The sequence below is a fragment of the Notothenia coriiceps genome, unplaced genomic scaffold, assembly GCF_000735185.1.
Source record: "Notothenia coriiceps isolate Sejong01 unplaced genomic scaffold, NC01 NC01_scaffold00037244, whole genome shotgun sequence".
Taxonomy (NCBI): domain Eukaryota; kingdom Metazoa; phylum Chordata; class Actinopteri; order Perciformes; family Nototheniidae; genus Notothenia; species Notothenia coriiceps.
Genome location: NW_011369945.1, coordinates 3,574,809 through 3,597,045, shown reverse-complemented (window position 1 = coordinate 3,597,045; position 22,237 = coordinate 3,574,809). Strand labels below are relative to the sequence as shown.

General features: G+C 40.3%; 1 protein-coding gene across 1 annotated transcript in view; it reads right to left on the bottom strand.

Moving 5' to 3' along the window:
* The window catches only part of LOC104965195 (small G protein signaling modulator 2-like), a 21,069-nt gene extending 1,096 nt beyond the window's left edge, over nt 1–19,973 (bottom strand). Inside the window, exons 1-11 of the mRNA XM_010794154.1 lie at nt 19,081–19,973; nt 18,334–18,398; nt 17,408–17,553; nt 15,797–15,925; nt 15,519–15,701; nt 14,322–14,699; nt 13,140–13,264; nt 12,442–12,524; nt 11,539–11,648; nt 11,256–11,352; nt 9,989–10,156 (exon numbers count right to left, since the gene is read on the bottom strand). Coding sequence (XP_010792456.1) covers nt 9,989–10,156; nt 11,256–11,352; nt 11,539–11,648; nt 12,442–12,524; nt 13,140–13,264; nt 14,322–14,699; nt 15,519–15,701; nt 15,797–15,925; nt 17,408–17,553; nt 18,334–18,398; nt 19,081–19,241 — 1,645 coding nt within the window. The 5' untranslated portion in view covers nt 19,242–19,973. The remainder of the gene's footprint in view (nt 1–9,988; nt 10,157–11,255; nt 11,353–11,538; nt 11,649–12,441; nt 12,525–13,139; nt 13,265–14,321; nt 14,700–15,518; nt 15,702–15,796; nt 15,926–17,407; nt 17,554–18,333; nt 18,399–19,080) is intronic.
* Nucleotides 19,974–22,237: the final 2,264 nt, after the last annotated feature.

The following is a 22,237-nucleotide window of genomic DNA, read 5'->3' as shown; positions in this document are numbered from 1 at the left end:
TACACAGTACCTTCTCATTCGAAGGTTTCTATTTATTTTAATATTTTTTTACTTTGTAGAGTAATACTGAATACATCAAAACTATAAAAGAACACATATGGAATTATGTAGTAAACAAAAAAGTCAAAAAATCCAGAATATGATTTATATTTGAGATTCTTCAAATTAGCCCCCTTTTTCCTTGACGACAGCTTTGCACACTCTTTGCTTCTCTATAGAAGTCTAGGGCAAATAATTGAAAGCAAATATTCAACAATTACACCAATTGTATTGTATATAATATTCTTTACAAGCTCTTGCGGGCCACATAAAATGAGGTCGCGGGCCGGATTTGGCCCACGGGCCTTGAGTTTGACACCCCTGCTGTTATCACCAGTACTAATCCTTTGGAAAATCCCATGTTTACTTGTTTACATGTTGTCTTTGAGCATTAGGAAAAGCGTTATACAAATCCCATGTATTGTTTTTATTCTCATTACTTTGTCAGGTGTATTTACAGTACCTCTGTTTTACTGCTGAAGTTCTTCCAATTCTTTTTTCAGCTTTTCTTTGGTGGCACCTTTCCAACTCCTGAGCATATGCCAGAGTAATTGCACAACATCTGCCATTCTATTGAATAGTGGTGAGGGGGCGTTACCTGTGCTAATAATAAACAATCGTCCACACACAGCCAATGTATTATCATCAGGGTAATGTACATTCAGCACACCTGTAGGAGCACATTTGGATGGTTAAGAAAATGCGGGGAATCTGGTGTTGATTCTTTATTTAGTTAAATAAGCTCCATTGTGCTTTGTGGGGTCTTTCCTCTCCTATAGTGTGTTATATAGGTTTTAGTGCATGTAAATGGTCTGCAAAGGCTAAAATCCCTGTGTTTCTCTCTGTAACTCGTGCTGAATGAGGCTCAATGTTTGGATAATGAAGATTAGATAACAGTAATAATACATGTATTTTGTTAGCGCTTTTACAGGTGCTCAAAGTTGCTTTACAGAGGTAGTAAAAAAAGAAAAGGACAAGAATTAAATATAGTAAAAATCACATTAAAATCAAGCAATAACAGAACATTAAACACATTAAAAACCAGTTTGAAGAGGCCCTTTATTATTAGGGAAATGCAGGTGTCATAGCAACAACAGCAATACAAAACTAAGGAAACAGGATAGGGCAGGTACAAGTCAAAACAGATCTAAAAAGAATAGTTCTTGTCATGAAAATATTCATATAAAATAGAAACATAACTAAAATCGATTCCTATTTTCTTATCAGATGTTTGTTATTTGATTTATTGTTGTGGAAGTTATCAGAGTCGGGCATAAATCTTGAAGCTTGGCATCCTGACTGATTACTGCTGTCTTTAATAAAACACACGACAGTTGATTTGATATCTCAGATCTCAGATATCAGATCACTGTGAACTCAAATGGAAATTGAACCACACTAGTCCGTGTTTTCTTGATATTCTTTATCGCAGCATCAGGCAGATAACACCAGAAACCTGTTTAAAGTCTCCTCCATCTCATTCCCTCTCGTCTTATCAAAATGCATTAAATGCCCACCTGCACATCTTCCTCTCATCTTGTTTCAGAACCTTCTCTCTGGAGCTTTCACTCTCCCTGCTCCATCAAATCCAATTTGTATAAACGCTGTCACTCTTCTTTATCAAATCTGCCAAACCCTGCTCTTATTCATCCACGTGTTATTTAGTAAATGTGTCTCGTGTGAGCGATCTCACTCTTGTTTGTCTATAAAAATGTTCTGCCTGCCAGCCGTCTTCACAAAGCCGCTCCATAAAATACTGATACAGCTCGGCTCTGACAGGTTTCCTGTTAGTCTCCATTTTTCACCGACTTGAGCTTCTCTACGTTTTCTCCACAAGCTACAATCCATCACATTTAACTTTTTTAAACCAAAACAATGAGGGAGATGTCACTTAGGAAACTCTGTTCGGTTTAAGAAGCAAACAACAGAGTTTGAGCAGAAGCAGCAGCGGTGGTGGTTGAAGTTAGCGTGTAAGGAGAATTTGCTTGGGGCGAGGACAAAAAGCCAGCGGGTCAAAAGAGACGAGGCAGAGGTTTTCGTCTATGCAGATGTGCTGCTGAAAAAATAACACCATAAGAAGGTTAGACAACTCACAACCCACCACCTCTACTTTCAAATACACTGTTTAAATGCATGCAGGAACACTCAGGATGTGACTAGGTTGCTTTTGTCTTTATTTACTCCAACAACTGTAGCGAGACAGGTCTATTTGTTGTTTCCCCTTTTCGTATTAATATGTTTTTCTTCAGATTTGAGCAAAAGGTCTTGTTTTCTAATCTTCTCCCAGTAGAATTTGGTGTTAAAGCTGTTTCCTGTTGATGATATCTCAAAAAGCAACATTTTCTACCCCTAACTAATTTTAATTAACACTCAGTAAAGATACAAGATGGCGATGCCTTTATTGATTATTTTGTCTTTTTATCACTTAATTATTTTTGTTTGTGTGTTTTTTTTCTTCGAATATTACTTTTGTGTATGAATGACAATCGCCACTTTTTGTTTTGGAGCTTTTAACTATTTCAGATATAAATGAATGATATGTGTGTTGGGACCTCAGAAATCGGGAGCATTTCAAAAACCACCGGGGGGGGGGGGGGGGCGGGTGCTAGTGGTTCGCCGGGGGCTGTATTAGATTAACATTAACACGCTTATTGTAGTTGTAAGTGCACTGTCTTGATGGAGCATATGTGTGGGCTGGACTATCTGCCTCACCCTCTCAGAATTTCAGTTGCACGCGCTACTAAAGAGACGCGCTACCATGGAAACCAAACACTGGTGTAGCTGCATTAAAGTCCGAGTGGAAACAGTCCTGAGTAAATCGGATTTAGTCAGAAATCGGGAGAAATATGACCCCGGGAGGAAACCGGGAGAGGGCAATGAAATCGGGAGTCTCCCGCGAAAATCGGGAGGGTTGACAAGTATGAGTGTGTAGTGAAATATGCCATATTGATCAATACAACATCTGAATCTTAACTTTTGTGCAATTTCTTCGGACATTTTTACGGACACAACAGGCAGCTTTGCATTAAACCTTTGATTTTTACTGACCAGCCTTGCGTACAAGCCACCTCCTGAATACCTATGATGTTTCACAGATTGCTTCCTTCTAGATAAAGACAGAGTGAGATAGCATCCGCATGCTAAACATATTATCAGAAATGATAATAGATAATCATGTGCACATAAACATATTTGCTCCATTAGAGCGCTCAATATCCATTTCCCTCTCTCACTAAATATTCCAATCAGGTGTTTCCCTGCTGTGAATAAGATTAAACATCAGAGCGCTGCACCTCAACACTGCTTGGGACACGGATGGATTACAACTCTATACAGAAAATAAAATACTCCCATACTGGTCTGCAGTTTCCTGCTCGCTGCCGCATACATGGAATCGACTGCTTTCAAGCGTGGACACAGTTACGGTTTTACACAGCAAAACAATTCAGGAACCACCGAGACCCCAGTCAAGTTTCAGATGTCAAAATAATGGATGCTGTCTGTCTGCTGCAGTTTCTGATATTTATGGGGATTTGCTGCTCCTGTTTCGACCAAAGTGAGTTTTTATTAAGCTTCCTAACTCCAGGAAGTGAAGCCTGGAGGTCCCGCCTTCAATCCTGATGGTTTTCTCCAGGAATGACAAGCATTTCTGATTTCTCCCTTATTTGTGTCAACATTAATCTCCATTAGCATGAAAAGCACTAATTATCGAAGAACATACATTTTATCTTGTCATAATGTTGTACCGAAGAGAATTCATTTATATAATAATAATAATAATAATAATAATAGCTTTATTTATATAGCACTTTTCACACATACAGCTCAAAGTGCTTTACAAAATGACACATCACAAGTTAAAAATAAGCAACAAGAAATTCCCTTCAAATTATTTGTTAAAATGTTTAAAGTTCCATGCAGCAAATTATAACATTTGATCAGGTTAATAACTGAGTCGATGCAACAATATAAAGGTACATGATAAAGAAAAAATAATAACATTTGAAGTGGGGGGTTGCTAATAAAAAGTTAATCTAAAAAGATGTTGAATTTTTTTTTCACCATATTTTAGGCGTCTGATTTTCTTCTGTGGACAAAATAATGGCAGTCCTTTCCTCCTCCTCCTCCTCCTCCTCCTCCTCCTCCTCCTCATTGTAGTGGTTTTATTTAGCTCACACAGGAGGACAAACCCCAGGCAAATGTCACACAGCTCTCAGGCTCCCCGTCGCTGGGAGCTTGTATCCATGTATCTGCTGTCCGGACTCTGAGCTGTCGGCTTGCTTTAACGCACTCATATCATTTGGCTGAAGGTACTGAACGAGTCCTGCAGTTGATGTTTGACTTCGTAACGTTATGGATCACACACACTCCCAGATTACTGCTGTAACTCCTTCCTTTTGCATTTTTAAAGTGAAGAACAGTGGCTGGGATGAGGGAGTAGAAGACTCTATCTATTAAGATGCACATTCTTGTAAATTAAACATTAAAACAATCTGAATCAAGAACTGAGACAACTCAACATTGTCTCATGGTTTTCTTCCCATCTGTAGCTAGGGTTAGTGTTAGGGTCAAGACGCATGCAAAATCCTACACTGTAAAAAACGGTAAATTACCGGCAGCTGTGTTGCCGAAACGTCCCCTTTAAAAAAATATGGTAAAAACGTATAAGAGGTTACGGTTTACTTCTTTGGCAACCGTACATGAACCGTTTCTGTTTACGGTACACACATTAAAAAAAGTAAGTTCGCCAGGTTACGGTAATTAACATTAAAAATAACAGCTATAATATAAACCTGATTACGGTAAACTAATTAAAAAACAACAGATGTGCTGCAAACCTAATTACGGTCTTTCTCAGTGATAAGTACAACTGCATGCTATATTACGGTATTTTATTATTATAATTCAAATGTACAGTAAATCAACGGCAGCTGTTTTGATATCATACAACCTTTGAGATTTGCTCAATTCATGCTGTAGGAGCCAATAAGCACTCAGGATATAAAAGTAGGAACCAATGTTTGTTTACTCAGGTCTCTTAATAAACTAAAAGCTTCAGAAGGAGCTGTTTAGCTGATTTTTCCGGACTGAGATTGACTCATAATCAATTTAGTTTAGCCTTGATTAACTTTAACCAGCCTGTTTCCTGTGTTATTAATAAATAGAAATGTGTTAATTGCATTTGGACACTAGTTACTCGATGTACTTACAGTGGCACAGTGTGGTTGCAGTGGGTAAGAGGCACTTAACAAGACATGTTAACCCTCTCGTTGCCGCGAGGAGCGGACAGGTGTCCGGTTCGGCGAAAACAAGCGAAACTCATCCTGAGCACACACAAACACTCACAGCGTGAGAATGAGAATGGGTCTGCGGAGAGCATCCCAACTCGTCTATTACCAACCAGGGAGCTCTATGCAAGTCAATGGGACTCCCTAGTTAGTTGAAAATGTACGCTAGAGGTCCCCACCCCTCCTGGTGTGTGAGGAGCTCTGCGGATTGGTCCATTTTGGTTCCCGGAAGAAACAAATGGAAAAAGAGAAATGTCCAACGAGGCGTTCTGGGGCAGCATAGACAGGTCTTCTCTGTGTTAGAGTTTTACTCACTACAGGGTGTACTTTGAGCGTTTGTGACTCTGCAGACCGTTTACATGCAGAAAAACCTTCATAACACACAAGGGGACGGGTAATAACCGGAAAAGCATGACATGGGACCTTTAACAAAACATGTCTCGATAAACACGCCATACCCAAAAAGGAGCAGAGAGAAGAAAATAATCTTACTACCTACTCCTTTCTCAAAAATAAATAGAAATAGATGGTCTGTCCTTCATATTTTCTTATTCACAGCCAATCATAACAGTATCGCAGGAAAATAAGAGAAACACAAAAACTGACAAAAAAATACTTAGTTCCCACTTGACAGTTAATGGAAAGAAACAAAACAAAAAAACACCACAACATCCCATGTACAAAGGGAAAGTGCAAAACCCTCATCTGAGTCCTGCTGGAGTAGAAGGGGGAAAGCGGTGCATACTAATAATAATTTGAAGAGACATATTAAAGACGTAACAGTTGTACAGCCGCAGCAGAAAGCCAACAGGAAGTGAAGCGGCGTGGGGGGTGTGATGGAGACGGCGAGACGCTCAGGAAAGGCTGAGGGATGATGGAGTGCTCACTGGGGATTTCTCAGATGAGGCGTGAGTGCCTCGTGGCGATCATTCAGGGGAGCCAGGGTACATATCCCTCCATGAGAGCAATCTGGCAAACGTCTGCTGCCGTTCAGCACAGATCATGCAAAGAGATGGATTTCAGCCGTACTTAAGCTAGCAATAATAAATCAGTTTACCGGCAAAACAGACTGATAGTAACATTTAACTAAGTGTGCTTTCCCCTTTGTTAGCTCTGCCCTGGCTAACTGTACCAGGATAAACATTTGATGGATTATTTGACAGTCATTGCTTAGAGGTGGGGTAGGTAAGAATGGAGAAACCAGCTTGAGTGCGCTATAATTTGAAAATACACAGAGCCCCTCCTCCAACACACACGAACGCGCACATGACCAATGAGGGCACGAGATAAGTTTGTGCACAGATGGAAGGCTGACAGGCAGGTAGGCCATCCAGTTACTTTAGCCGGGCCGGCTCAAATGATTGGTCGTGCTTTTTACAGCGCNAACTAAAACTCAACAAGAGTACCGTCAATCCCGGAAATGAAAGAGAACTATGGCAGCCAATAAATGTTTTTTGTGGATCTATATCGGATTGTAACTATAACATCGAAGACAGAAAGACACAAGAAAAGTAGACATTTGACGGAGTTGCCCCTGACGCAAAGTAGCGAGACGTGCCTAAAAAACTTGTCAAGTTACAGGCGAAGTAAACAAGTAACGGTGAATCAAACTGGTAAGGAAGTACAATGATTCTAAATGATTTATTTTATCATAAATTCATCTAAGGGGCAAGACCGACCGATATTCTTAACGATTTTACGCATAACTTACGAAAGTAATATTCACTCAAATAAATTACATTAATCAATCTCCGGGTATAAAAATGTCATACAGACGTGTCGTCAATGTTACAGTTTGATGTAATCTTGTGTTAACAGGTGTAAACAAAATTATCAATGAATTGTAATCTACTCTATACCTTGGCTTTTGTTTTTTACAGGGACCAAAAAGTTAAAATTTTAGTTCAGTGGCTTACGTTCATCAGCGGAATCGATAAACACAATACTCTACATCTTTAATGACCAAGTTAAATCAACTACATATTGAAACAAACCAAAGAATGTAATTTTTGTTCAATGTTAAAAGTGTTTCCAAGAACACAAAAAAGCCCCCCCTCCGGAAAAAGTCAAATCTCCGTTACGGGGAGGTTTACCAGACACGTGCAGGGGACGGAGTGTGCTACACCCCACCTTTTAGACAACTAGAATACCTTCCGTCTCAATACCAGTTAACGTCCACTACACTTTAATAAATAAAGGATATAAGATCTTCAAGGGGGAGATTGACACACAGACTAGGTGTCTTCTACCGCCTGAGTACTACAGGTTGATAGGACTTGCCATCGCGCACTCACCACGTGTCTCAGGTCAGAAGACAATACCTAGTGTTCACCTGACATCTCCTGACACTCCTAGTCTCCCCTTGTTGAGAGGGAGAGGAGGGGTCGTCTCTGTCAACAAAAGGTCCCGGAAGGAGATAGGTCTCTGTCCCGGCCCCCAGTCCGGAGGGAGGTACGGTCGACTTCCGGGACCCTCACCCCGTCGCGCGGCCGTCGTGTCGGACCGAGACCCTCGAAGTGACAAATGTAAAGTGGAAGTGTTACTTTAACGGGAGCCAGCAGGCAAGTCTGTACACCCTAAACAGACGATAACGAACACTCAAACAGTGTGACACTTGTGTGAGGAACTCAGAGGGGTCACAGATGTCTCGAACACACGCAGTACTTACGTGTGTTTGTGTGTTGTGTGTTGTGTGTGTGTGTGTGGGTGTGTTGTGTGTGTGTGTGTTGTGTGTGTGTGTGTTTGTGTGTGTGTGTTGTGTGTGTTGTGTGGTGTGTCGGTGTGTGTGTGTGTGTGTGTGTGGTGTGTTGTGTGTGTGTGTATGAAGGTTATGTCGTAACCGAGATGTTATGACGACAATAAAGATCTCACTTGGTCTTGTACACTCCGACACTGAGGTGGTCTTAACCCACCGGCAGATGACAGCGCTGACAAAGTGTGTTTCCCGCAGCGACAGAAAAAAGAAAAAGAAACTCACTCTCTCCAGAGGGGCAGGTCAGCCAAAAAGGCCAAACGGGCCGTTGCCCGGGCAACATTAGCCCGTACCTGTGCACGTCCCTGGTGTGAGGTTGTTAGGAACAAGTACAACTACAGTATAACACTTCTGCATTCAGATTGTTGTTTGACGTTGATATTTATAACCCAATTTGTTCGAAGCACGCAGGTGCCTTTGGAATGAAAATACTCATGCTTATATGGGTATCCATTACTTTTAAGTATTTCAACCATTTATCCATAAGTTAATGCTAAGAATTTAAATGATTTATTTTAGCTAACTTCCAACCATCTATCAATTAAATTCAGGTCGACTAACTATTTAAACAATGTAATGTACGTATATATAATATTTAGCTAATTATTCAACCTTTTATCCATTATCTTCAAGCTACTGTGGAGGCTGCGAATGCTGATTGGAGGAACGTGTTGCCAAGAGACTTTTTTCTAACTCTGCGCACCAAACAAAGAGAACCAAGTCTAAACCATGGTTTCTCTTCAGCTAGTCTTGACCAATCATAAATGTACGGGCAACGGCCTGTTTAATAAAAATGTATGCACGCACGAGGTTCGAGGCTCTTGTCCGGAAATAGACTGACAGATTACAGCTTTGCTGTCTGTGTCCTTGGCCAAGTGACTAGGCCTATATATCATTTGCTCTCTCATAATAAATAGTTAAACTTAGAAGTCGTCTGTCTTTCCTGGAATTTTGAACACAACACTACTTGAAGAATTGGTGTTTTACTTGTAGCTAACCATTTTATCCATTCTTTTTAGCTAACTCTTTAAAGCATTCATCCATTACTTTAGACTGATTGTCCAACCATTTATCCATTACTTTAGACTGATTGTTCAACCATTTATCCATTACTTTAGACTGATTGTTCAACCATTTATACATTACTTTCAGCTATATTTCAACCATTTATTCAATTTATTATAGCAAACGTTTTTAACAATTGGTTCATCAAGTTAGCCATTTAGCCATCACTTTTAGCCAACTACTTCATCAATGTGTCTAATACATTTAGCTTACCACTTTACCCATCATTTTTTGGCTAACTCTTTTAAACCTCAATCAAAAACTTTAAGGTAACTACTTTTACAATGTATTCATTATTTTAGCTCACTATTTTAACCAGTTCTTAGCTAACTATCCCAACAAACTGCCCATTACTTTTAGCTAACCATTTAGCCATCACTTTTAGCTAGCTAATTTAACATTTTTAGCAAGCTATTTAAAATAAATGTTTTTATTACTTTTAGCCAAACATGTAACTAATATCTAATATTACCTTTGGTCAACTATTACAACCATTTATCCCTAACTTTATTATGAATGATATATCTCTAGGTGTAATAGGCGGGACGTGTGGTAGTGTTTATTGGTGAGGTGTACTACTTCATTTCAAAATGAGCGTTTTATGTAAACATCTGAAACATTGATGTATCTGAATCTTTAATATTTCAACACACTGGGATAAAAGCGCTTAATCCTTTCCTGAATGATAAAATACTCAAATGTTCGACCCTACACAAACAGTTGTGTTAAAACGTCACCCAGATTTCTCCACAGAATATAACTGGTGAGAGCCAAATGTCTGATGGCAGCCACGTCAGGATAGTGAGAAATAAGATAAATACTATTAACTACACACTTAACTTACCATTGAAGAACTTAATGATGTCAGTGAAGTCCATGTTGTTGTCCCTGATGATCTCACGGTACACTGTGACCAGGGCCAAGGCCAGAAAGAGGACGAAGTGCTGCGAGGAAATCCTGGAAGCCACCCAGATCACCTCCCACACCGCAAACACATCCTCGTACAGGAGCTCTGGGCGGGGGGGGAATGGATTTATTGATTAATGTTAATTACGACTTAGTCCAATGGTAACAGAATCAGCAACAAATAAAACATGCACTGCTACTGATAGGCATTAAGAGATCTCACAACCTCAACTGGATGAAAACATGTTACCTCTTTTTTTTGCTTCAAACTGTTTGCTGCCAAGCAATGATTTTCTCCTGCCCAGTGGGGGGCTGTTACTAAAGTAACCATAGCAATGCAGCATTACATAAATACTCTGTTACACATAAAAGGTATGCACATGTGTACTTAAGTAAAAGTACAAAAGTCATCAAATCTAAATATTTAGGTGCAAAAAAGAGATCATACTGTGCAGGTTATGCCTTCCAGCTGTGAAAAGGTTGTCAGCATCTAAGGACGAATCATGGCCATTCATATCTTTCTATAACCATTATCAATTATGAAATTATCAAATGTTTTCATATATAAAGGTCATTTTAAAAGGTCATTTTTGGCTTTTATTCAAGAGAGTAAAAGGTTAAGAAACAAGCGCTGGATATTTAAAACTATATTACACTTTTTTTGTTTCTGTAATGTATTCTACAGATATAGGCTGTAGACATATAAGATGTGGTAAAAGGTGTAATGTTGCTGGCATGAGATCAAAATGTCAATAAACAGATTTTATCACTGTCAATCTTTCACATATGTTTAATATATTTTGTATTACCGTACTAAAGGACAACATTTTGCTCAGAGGTGTAGGAAAGTTAAAGCATAAAGAACACATGTAAAGAACCTCAGAATTGGACTCAAGCACTGTAAACGTTGTAATCTCCCCTGAGACAAATGTGTCATTTGTGACATATGGCTATATACGTAAATAACATTTGATTGATAAATGTGAGGTATTGGTTACGTTTCACTGCCCCTGCCAGCCAGAGCATTGCCCTCAGGTGTGCCCCCCCCTCTGTGTCAACGCTTAAACAAACGCTGTGAAGTGCAGTGCGACGGGCACGTAAACATCTGCCAGCTTCCCCTCTGAAACACTGCTAACTGTGTGAGTGTGATCAGCAGTGTGACCCCCCCTCAACATGAGAGTGAGGCTGAAGGATGTGACGGTCACCTCTCTTGAAGTCCAGCAGGAACCAGCGGTAACAGAAGTAGAAGTGAGTGTAATCTCCGTTCTGCTGCATCAGTTCAAACAGCTCAGAGTCCAGGATCTGACATCAGAGTGAGAGCACAGAGAGCGTCAGAGGGACTGAGTGGAGGTGACACACTCCGTCTCACACACTCTCAAACACACACACACACACACACACACACACACACACACACACACACACACACACACACACACACACACACACACACACACACACACACACAGAGGAAGAATTATCCATCACCTGTATCAGGGACCTCATGTTGGCAAAGTGTGTGTCCATGGCTCCACCATTAGGGAAGTTGTGACTCATCCTCTTCATTAGCTGAGTGAAACAGCTGTAGGCCAGACACTCTGAGACACACAGAGACACACACACACACACACACACACACACACACACACACACACACACACACACACACACACACACACACACACACACACACGTTGTTGTTCTGGCAAAAACTTATATTTCCCACTTGCATTTTAAACAGGTGAAAATATGACTGCACAGAGTATCAGTTTTTTTTTACATTTCAAGATTTACTTAATATTTTTGAAATATCTGTTGTTATCACCCCCTAAATAAAGGTGTCTTTATAGGTTTCAAGCAAGTTTCTAGCACCCTAAAATTATTGTTTCTAAAAAGCTGAATGCAAACAAATATCTATTACAGAGGAATATCATCTAAAAATGTAGAAAAACACATGTTATTTTTATCTGTAATAATGCACACATACCTATTCTAAACAAAGTGAACAAATATGTAAGATTAAGAGAGAAAGAAAACTACCCAGCATTAACATTTGTATTCAAAAATTAAATGTCGATTTTAATGAATAAAGCTTCTAACTAATAATAATGTCATAATCTGAATTAAGAAAGTCTACTTTTTCAGTGTTAACTTGAACTGAACTGACATGCACACACACACTAACAGCCCCGCTGGTGTTTGTTGTTTAATTGCTGTAAACTATGCACAATGCTAATGCATAAAACTCATGGCTGATTTACATGTTAATGTTTTTTATTATCAATGTTATGATTGAATAAGGCACATTAGCTTCAGTTGTCCAACAGCTACAGGTGCTATTCTATCTGTTCTGTTAGGAGATATAACACAGATGAGGATTTGTTCTCTCACCATCATCCAGGATGACCATGAGAGGAGCCAGCAGGTCACACATGCCCTGAACGTAGCCCATCTCTAAATGCTCCCACACAAAGCTGCAGACACAAACACATCACATTCAAATCACCACCGGTACTGCACATGGGAGAATGGAACTTATTACATTCCATCGAGTAATGTATATAAGTGCACATTTGAAAATAATTGTATTGTATCACTTTTTATAATTTGGGACATTTTACTCAAGTTTTACTTAAAGATGCACCAAGTGATAGTTGGCCACTGGTGGGAAGCACACACACAGGACACATTAGCACCTTTTCAATTGACATGGTGAACTTTATATTAACAGCAAGAAAATATTGAGCAACATTACCATTAATTGCATTGTCATGTAGTCATGTAACTTGCCAACATATGCACTATCTTTTAGCTTTATTATTGCCCAGCAACAACTCCTGAAGGGAAACAGCAGTAAATAACAGTCATGAGAGCTGAGAGAGTATATCTATACAGTCCAATGATAACCTGCAAAATCAAAAGAAGGAGCTGAAAGACGTTAAAAAGAGGTGAGGGTTACTTCAGAGTCAGTTGATGACTTTCTGTGGGTTTGTACTACAAAAGACACCCTTCACATTAAACAGTATTTGATGTTGTGTTTAGAAAAAGGTATGCTGTATATGAAAGGTTGAAATAGTTCTTTGACATACCTGCACATGATGTTGCGTAGTTTCTCCAGGTTAGCTGGGGTGAAGTAATAATAGTTGCGGTCGCAGCGCTGCACATCTTTGTCTATCCTGTGGAGGTTAAGGGCCACGGTGTCCAACAGCTCGATCTGCAGCAAGGAAAGGTGACTGTGTATGTTATCACAAGTGTTCTGAAATGTTCCGTTTCAAAATGAAAATGAGGCTAATGAGGCTAACTTATTACAGATTTTAGGGGAAATCTAAAGACACAAACAAATTTATAGTGAGTCAAATAAACACCTTTTTTGTATTTTGGGTGTTTTTAGCCCTCAACATAAACAAGTGCAGGAAAAAAACAATGTTCATGCCGTTGTTTAGTCATGTTATGATTTCACCACATGTTTCTGATTGTCTCAGTCAGATTGAATAAACAGATATATAAACTGTTGACCTTTAACAGCTTTGAAGGTCAACTAAAAGAATGGTTGAGAAAAAAACAGACTTGCAATCACCGCTAAATGCACTTTAATACAGGGGTATCTCCTCTTGCACTTTATGTATCTCTTGTATCTTCTCTTGCACTTTATATGTCGTAGCTGCTACATTGTACTGCCATGTGTTAATGCTTGTATATGCTGCTCATGCTCTTTCTGCATATCATGTATTTATTTTTGCTATGTGTATAAATGTCATGTTCTTAAATGTTGTATGTGAGGGACTACGGATGGAAATTAGCTCAAAGCTAAAATCCGGGATATTTAAATTTTGAAGCATTAATTGTTAAAAATGTTCATCAATGTGCACTGTCCCTCTTCAAATAAACGATTAAATGAAATGAAAATAAACAGGACAGAATATGCTTAACGGGTACTGTACTATGCTAGTTGATACTTTAATTAGCCAATTAGGTTTTTTCTTCCACGTTTTCTGAAATGTTATTCTAAATAAGCAAATTTAGCATTATCCAATGCTAACTTTTGGTGAATTTAGAAATGTACATACTGAAATTGACTAAAATAGCAATAAATACCTAAAAGTATTTTTTGGATGTTTTCTTTCCAGTTTTCCTTTACGATATTTTGCTTACTTACCTTGAGGTAAAACAGCTGAAAATAATTGACTAGTTCATGTAAAACTATGTTTTTGCTGTTGTGTATTTATGTCACAATCGTAAACAGACACACGTACAGTATGAACTGTACATACTGTGTATGAGGAGAGTGAGGGTGAAAACCCCTCTGCAGCTCCTCCGTTGGTCACCAGTTTGTCCAGCTGACTGCACAGCCTGTCCTCAGTCAGAGAGTCCTGACGCCCCCCCGGAGTCCTGCCCTCCTCCCCGCACCCCCCTTCCTCCTCCGTGCTCTGCCCGTCGTCGATGCTGGACAGGATCTGGGAATGAACAGAGGTCACTGAGTAGTTTCTGGAGGAGGGGAGACCCGAGTCGGGGGAGTCAAACTCCACCAGTGGTCGCTCCTCTGGGGGGAGGACTGCAGGGGGAACCAGGGTGGTCATAGTGGGGGTACCGTCCTCTCCACTGGGGATCTCCTGGCTCCCCGCATCCGGCTCGTCCACCGACATAAACACCTAGAGGACAAAGGAACTTTAAAAGTGACAGAAGACAGCGTGGAAATTATGAAGGGTGTGGGGTCATACATCGCAGCACATGGATCGATGTGATTTCACTACTCAAGTCATGAATTTTAAATATCTGAAATATAAGTGTGTATGTATATATATATGAACATGGGTATAGCTTGGTATCTATGTGCGTATGAATGTATATTTGTGAAATCATCCCTCTGTGCGACCCTTGACGAAATATGAATTGTATGAGTGGAAGCAAGCCGTAGCCACTGGAGGATTTTTTTAATTTATTCTTTTTTATATCAGTTTTTAAATCAAAAGTATAGAAAACCTTAACGTAAAAGGTAAAATAAAGGATTTACTAGATACATCTGACAAGATATCCTTCACCCTTAGCACGGGACAATCAATGGATCGTAGAATACCCATGATGCAACATTTTTGTTCCAGTTCCTGTTTTGTAACACAGGGTATCCGTTTCTCAGACTTGACAAAGCTTCTCCAGAGCCACAGAAACTTTACAACTGTTTCACAGGCTAATAGAAACACAGTATAAATTGTTATCTTTTATTGATAGACTGCCCTCTAAGGAATCAAAAGGGTGACATTTTATCACTGTAAAAAAAATCAAGTTTTGGGAAAAATGTAATCTGCAAAATATGAAGATTAGTGATATTAAACAATTCATTTCATGCATACCTGAATGATACTAGTAACTGCATTGCTTATATTGCCTATATTGGTCTCAGCCTCTGTCACAATTACAACTCAAATTGAGCTTAGTCTAATAAGGAGTCAGATGTTTGTCGGTTTCTTCACCTCGTTGCTGAGCGTGGAGTCTCTGTGAACGAGTCGCAGGACGTGGCTGTCGATGCTGCTGCCCGAGGAGAGCTTGGCAAAGATGGCCGACTGCATCTCCTTCTCCCTCTGCTTCACGATCACCTCACACGCCTTCCACTCCCGCATCACCTGCTGGTAGCGCTCGCTGATCTTTGCATCAATCTGCAGATGGGAAAAAGGCATCAAACACACATTGCTTTTCAAAAGTGTGTGCATGTGTGTGTGTGCTCATGTGTGTTTGTTTTAATGTGCTGTACCTGACTCATGTCCTTTTTGCCCATGCCAAACTTGTAGTGTCCAAGCAGGAAAGGCCACACCTCCTTTCTGATGTCATGCTGCACTCCGCCATAATAAACCAGCCTCAGCAGCTCCAGCTCCTTATAGTTCTACACATACACAGAAAATAACAATAGGAAGATTAACCCAGGAGAAGAAGAAAGATAACAGGAAGAAGACGCCTGATGGGAGCGGAACAAGAGAAAGAGGAAGGAATGAATAATGGAGCAGTGATTGAGACTGATGTAGGAAGACATAGATGAGCACAGATGATAAAGGACAAAGATATGAATAGAGTGTTAATTACTGGTGATGACATTGTTGGAGATGATGGATGATTACAGTGGCTCCTTTAATAGCTACGATGGTATCATTCTGCACTCTGTGATGAGACTGAAACTCATTAAGCATCCATTAGATTGAAGGAGAGAGGAGACTGCAGGAGCAGTACTGTAAATGATCCCTGATTTAGGATTATTATACAACTACAGTAGAGAAGGGTGTATTATATATTAGAAATAGAAACACATTAATAAGAGGCAACTAAAGCTAAATTATAACGTTATAGGCCTCCAAGTGCTCCAAAACTGTCGGGAAAAGTACGAAAATATGTGTTTTAAAGTATTTTAATCAAAACTTTCCTAGCCTATCTGTGGCTTAAGGCCCAAGCCCACTGTATACCTGTGTGTCTTCCGCATAACAATGGAAATGGCTTCATGGTGATGGAGGATAGTGCCAAGGGGAAGGAGGTGAACGAGGATAAGGAGTGGACCCAGTACTGAACCCTGGGGGACACCCAGTGTAACACTGGAGCAGCTTGACCTGTGGTCGACGACTTTAAACTATTGTTGTTTGTCTGCGAGATATGAAAGAAAGCACGCAAGCATGACACCTGTGATACGAATGTCAACCAGATGTTCGATTATAAGTCTCTCAGTGCTCCAAAACAGTGGGGAATATCTTACGGTTTTTACCCCTAACCTAGTCCTAGCTCCTAGCCTGTCTGTGGCATTCAGGCTCAAGCTCACTATTTTTCACTGTAAAACATGCTAATCATTCAAAACAGGTTACAAATGCTCAGGTATTACAGCATAACAGCTGGGCACTAAAAAAAACTCACTACTAATTGGGGACTACTTTCAGCTGCAGATTACATCCAGAAATGAGAGTAGTTGCGGTGAAGGATACTGTTTTTTAGAATTGAGTAAAAAAAACGACTGCATGTTTATGGCAATGAAGGAAAATGTCACCCAGCGCAACAGTGACGTTCATTGGTGTGTTTTTAATGTAACTTGCACATATATATTATCTACATCTCACCTCACTTAATAAAATATTACAGTAAATAAGACTGGCACGGCCCTACACAGCACGAGGTGATTTATCTATGGGGCTTGATCAATGCTGATGATGACTTGGCAATCTGCTGGCTTTTAAATTCCCTGGCCTGTAGGTTGGGGGGTAGAGGGGGGTCAGATGGTGCAGGGAGGTGATTAATAATGTTGTTATGTTGTTGTAATTCCTTCTACTTGCTGGCAGAGGTCGATCATGCTCCCATATTTGATGTACTGTGAGCCTCCCGGTGAACCTACCTTGCAGTCCTTCTGGTACTTGCTCCACACCTCCTTGCTGAGGCCCCCGGACGCCTCGCAGGGTCTGTCGGGGAGGACCATGTTGTGGTTGACGAGAGCTGACAGGTGAGTCCGCACGGTGGACAGGTGTCGGCAGTAGGCCAGCCCTGATGGACAGGTGAGACATGGTCAGACACCTAGCTGAGACCAAGCATCAGTACAGGCAGTGTGGAGATGCAGAAATTACAATGGTATGATAATACAGTAAAATCTATGATATCAAGTGATTGCCAACTTATTTAACCATAAGCAGCCGAAACCTTACTAAACTGCGCACTCACCATTCATATATTTTGAATAGTAATAGACCAATGTATACATTGTAAAATACATGTTTTATATTATAGTACAATGTGCATATTTTGTATTTCTTATCTTTAAATATTTATATTAATTTATTTAAGACATTTTACTTTAACTTACTTTTTGTTTAGCACACTTGTCTTTGTTATATTATGCAAAACTGACTTAGTTTAAGAACTACAGTTGTAATTGTTGTATTGTTATATTGATTTCAATACACTATCAATAATCAAATAAGGTTTTCGGATTGATGATGTAATTAAAAACAGCTCTCCTTTGCAAAACAATATTTAATGACAATATAAAAGCATTATGTAACCCAGCAGTTCATTACAGCCTTTATTACACATTTGACATATTCAGAGGAACACTTCATTAAAATGTGCTTACGTAATACTTTATCAGGCAGCAGCGTAGAGCCATATATTATCCTGAAATGACTTTAATTGATTTTAAAATCAATTGTGCTCTCAACTAAAAGCCAACAGTATGATATTGATACAGCAGGCTGCTAAACCCAAGCAAATACATTGCTGTTGTCTAAAGTAACACATATATAGAAAACAGCAACATGTTGTACTTACATCCATAAAAGGCTCTGGAGACGATCTGCCTCTTCATGTTCTGGCAGAGCATCTTAAGAGGAATACTGGTGGAAAGAAAATAAATCCACCATAATTGTCATATACTTTAAACATGCGCTCTTAATGACGAAAACCACCACCTTGGCTGAAAGGTGGTGGATTTCGTCAAAAAAAATATCAAGCAAAAACCCCTTGTTTTTCTGATGGAGAGGTGGACTAAATGCTGCCTCCACAAAATATCTAGCTCCTTAGAAATCCATTTCACAAAGTCAATAATAATTGCAACATTGCAGGAACGCTTAAAATAATGTGGATTTCACTTGCTCTAATAAGTGTCAAGATTAAAGTTTAAACTGTCCATCCCAAAAATATGTTTAGGTTTTTGCTTAGCTTGTCCCTTATTAGATCTTCTTTCCACTGTGATTAAAATGTGATATTCTAATTCATGCAGCAGTGAGTCATAAAATCTTAGTCTGAAGTCCGTTTCAAGTTTAAAACATTTTGAACGACTCTGTAAAAATCAGTTTGTAGGAGTGAATTCTACGGAAACCCTAAACATCTTCATTGCCCTTCATAGCTTCCGTGGGTCCACATGAAGACAATTTAATAATTACAATTGGCTTTCCATAATTTTTAATTGATCATTTTATGCTCATTAATGTAAAAACCAAAGTCAGTGTGATCCCTAAGAATTACGTACATCAAATTAAGACTGACTGTCGCACACAGAAGTGAATCAGGACGTACGTGTGGATGTCCGCCGGGTGGATGCAGGTGCAGCCGGCGGGGAATTCGAAGGACACGTTGGTGCCCGCCGTGGAGCAGGACAGGCACAGCGGTTCGTGAGCGCTTGCTTCGCCCTGTTGCCACGACGACGGGCTGCCTCCGAAGCCCTGCATCTCCATCATCTCCCCGTGGTCTGAACCAGAGAGAGCGAGAGTGAGAAGACAGAGGAAGAGTTCTGAGACTAAATGGATGTGCTACACTCTTTGTTACAGTGCCTATGTTCTGTGCCTTACATATTATGACATAGGCCCCTCAGCTCAACCATAAATACATGTGTCATGTATTGTTGTCATGACATCAAGAGATGAGTAGATGGATGAAAGTTTTACACTCATGTGAGAGCTGGAAAACAAGCTTATAGAGGAAAGCACAAGTGAAGAGGGGAAAGAGTAGGAAGAAGGAACGGAGCTGAGGGAGAGAGACAGGCAGAGAGGATGCTGGGAGGCCATGCTGGTGCAAATCATTCAGGGGGGGGAGACAGCAGCAGGAGAGAGGAGGAAGTATCAGAGGAAGAGGAGAGGAAGGAGCTGAAAGTAGAAGACAGGGACGAAGCTGACGCTCAGGCAGTGCAGGATGCATAAAGCCAGAACAAGACAAGAAATCAGCAACAAAAACAAACATGGACACCAGTAAAAGGGCACACAAAGGGGAGGGGAAAAAACCATAAAGAACGTCAACATTCAATAAATGCTCTTCACCTTAATTCTTCAGGTTGGAGCTGATGACCTGTCATAAATATGAAGTTGCGTTTTTGGTAACCCCCGAAAGACAAATTAATGAACGAAAAAAAAAACGAAAGCAGAAATAAAGCTGGAGTGAGACCGAACATTTGGCCTCCCCCCTCTTTACTTTAGTACTACACTGGATCAACGTGTGTTTTATTTGGGCGACCCCCGCTCACACGAGGACTCCACATCTCTACTACTGCGGAACCCCACAGGACCGTAATGAGAGGGGTGGAGGACTTGTGTTGATTCAAGGACAGCGCGACCGAAACAGCGTCTATACTAGTCTAATAGGTCAATTACGTATCGTCGCGAGCGACTGTGAAAAAGGACCAATTGCAGACAAGAAGGGTGGCGAGTCGGCTCGTGTCAAATTAGCCCGTCCGAACCGTACCTAGGAATGTAGGCTCGCCGGACAATTGCCGTGTGCCTTCTCGTGTGTGACCGTTTACTTCTCCCAACAAAATATCTCACGAACCCGTTTTGTTCCGCTGCAAGTAGTCTGACAGAAGTTTGAGGCGGTGTACAGTTGGAATTCAGATCCGGCAAACTAAGACCCTAGGCCCGTCAACACAAATCTCAAACCTCTCCCAAATCCGAGAGCCTTGCCGTACTGAGTTGTGAAAACCCAGACTCCGGGGCGTCCTTAGCCGAACCTATTAAAAGAAAAACGTGAGAAATTAAAGCTGGAATTGAGAAGAAAAACCCGGGAAAGTAGAAACCTTGAACGTCGTACGACTGTCAAAAAACGTACCCTTTTGTTTACGTCGGGTAAACGTAGCAAAAACAAAGAAAATTTCTTACTGATACAACAAGATAGCATTAAGACACTACCTTTAGAAAGTCGTCAAGTGAGAAAAACAGCAAAACTAAAGAGATAGAGACGAGGGGTGGGTTGTGTTGGACTGAACAAGAGGAGACAAACACGTCAGCAAGCGACGTTACGACAAGTGACATGTAAGAACTTGTGATTGCCGGTGCGGGTGCGGAAATGGGGTGGGGNAGTCACTTCCTCACCTCCACCGCTTCCATGTTTTCTTTTGTGTTGCCATAAGTTAGTCTCTCTGCGTTTGTGCGCTGGGCTAATGCTAATAATGCTAATGCAAGCATTAGCATTATTAGCATTAGCCCAGCGCACAAACGCAGAGAGACTAACTTATGGCAACACAAAAGAAAACATGGAAGCGGTGGAGGTGAGGAAGTGACTAAAGGAACTAAAGAGTTATGACATACTTGCAGACCCTCCCGATTTTCGCGGGAGACTCCCGATTTCATTGCCCTCTCCCTGTTTCCTCCCGTGGTCATATTTCTCCCGCATTTCTCCCGATTTCTGACAAAATCAGATTTACTCAGGACTGTTTCCACTCGGACTTTAATACAGCTACACCATTGTTTGGTTTCCATGGTAACACGTCTCTTTAGTAGCGCACGCTACTCAAAGTCTGAGCGGGTGAGGCAGATATTCACAGAAAACAGAACAAGAATCGACAACTACTCTACTCTCAGCTCACTCCTTTGCTGTAAAAACAGGTCCAGCCCACACATATGCTCCATCAAGGACGGTGCTACAGGCNACTCAAAGTCTGAGAGGATGAGGAAGATAGTCACAGAAAACAGAACAAGAATCGACAACTACTCTCTGCTCACTCCTTTTCTGTAAAATACAGGTCCAGCCCACACATATGCTCCATCAAGGACGGTGCTACAGGCCGCAAGGCAGTGCACTTACAACTACAATAAGCATGTTAATGTTAATCTACAGCTCCGGCAACCCACTAGCACCCCTCCCCCTCTCCCCGGTTTTGAAATGCTCCCGATTTCTGAGGTCTCAAGGTTGGCAAGTATGAGTTCTGATGAACTAAGTAGCCTACAGCAAAATACTTGGTGTGAAAGCGCCTATTGTTACAAGTAAAAGTCCTGCATTCAAAATATTATCTGCATCAATATACTTTACGTATATAAGTAAAGTACTTTTTCTGTGTAACGAGTCCGACACATCTAACAATCATATATTTACCCAATGACTTGATCATTAAAGTGTTCATCGCAGCATGGTAAATGTATAGCAGATTTAAATACCTTTATATACTGCTTCTGAATATCTCAACCTACTTATTTATATTCTGTATGAGAGAATAGTCTCAATCTATCAAGTAACTAAAGCTGTCGCATACAGTACATGTAGAAGAGTAACAAGTCTAATATTCCAAAATGCAGTGGAGTAAAGTGCTGTTAGTATCATACCATTTAATATTTAGGAAAAGTACAAACACCTCACAAATTATTTTAAGTAGTTCAGCTCTAATGGAAATTCATTAAGAGTCAACTATTTATAATTCATATTTCATTTTTCACTTGCAGACCCACAACCGCACCAATCTTCAATTTATTAG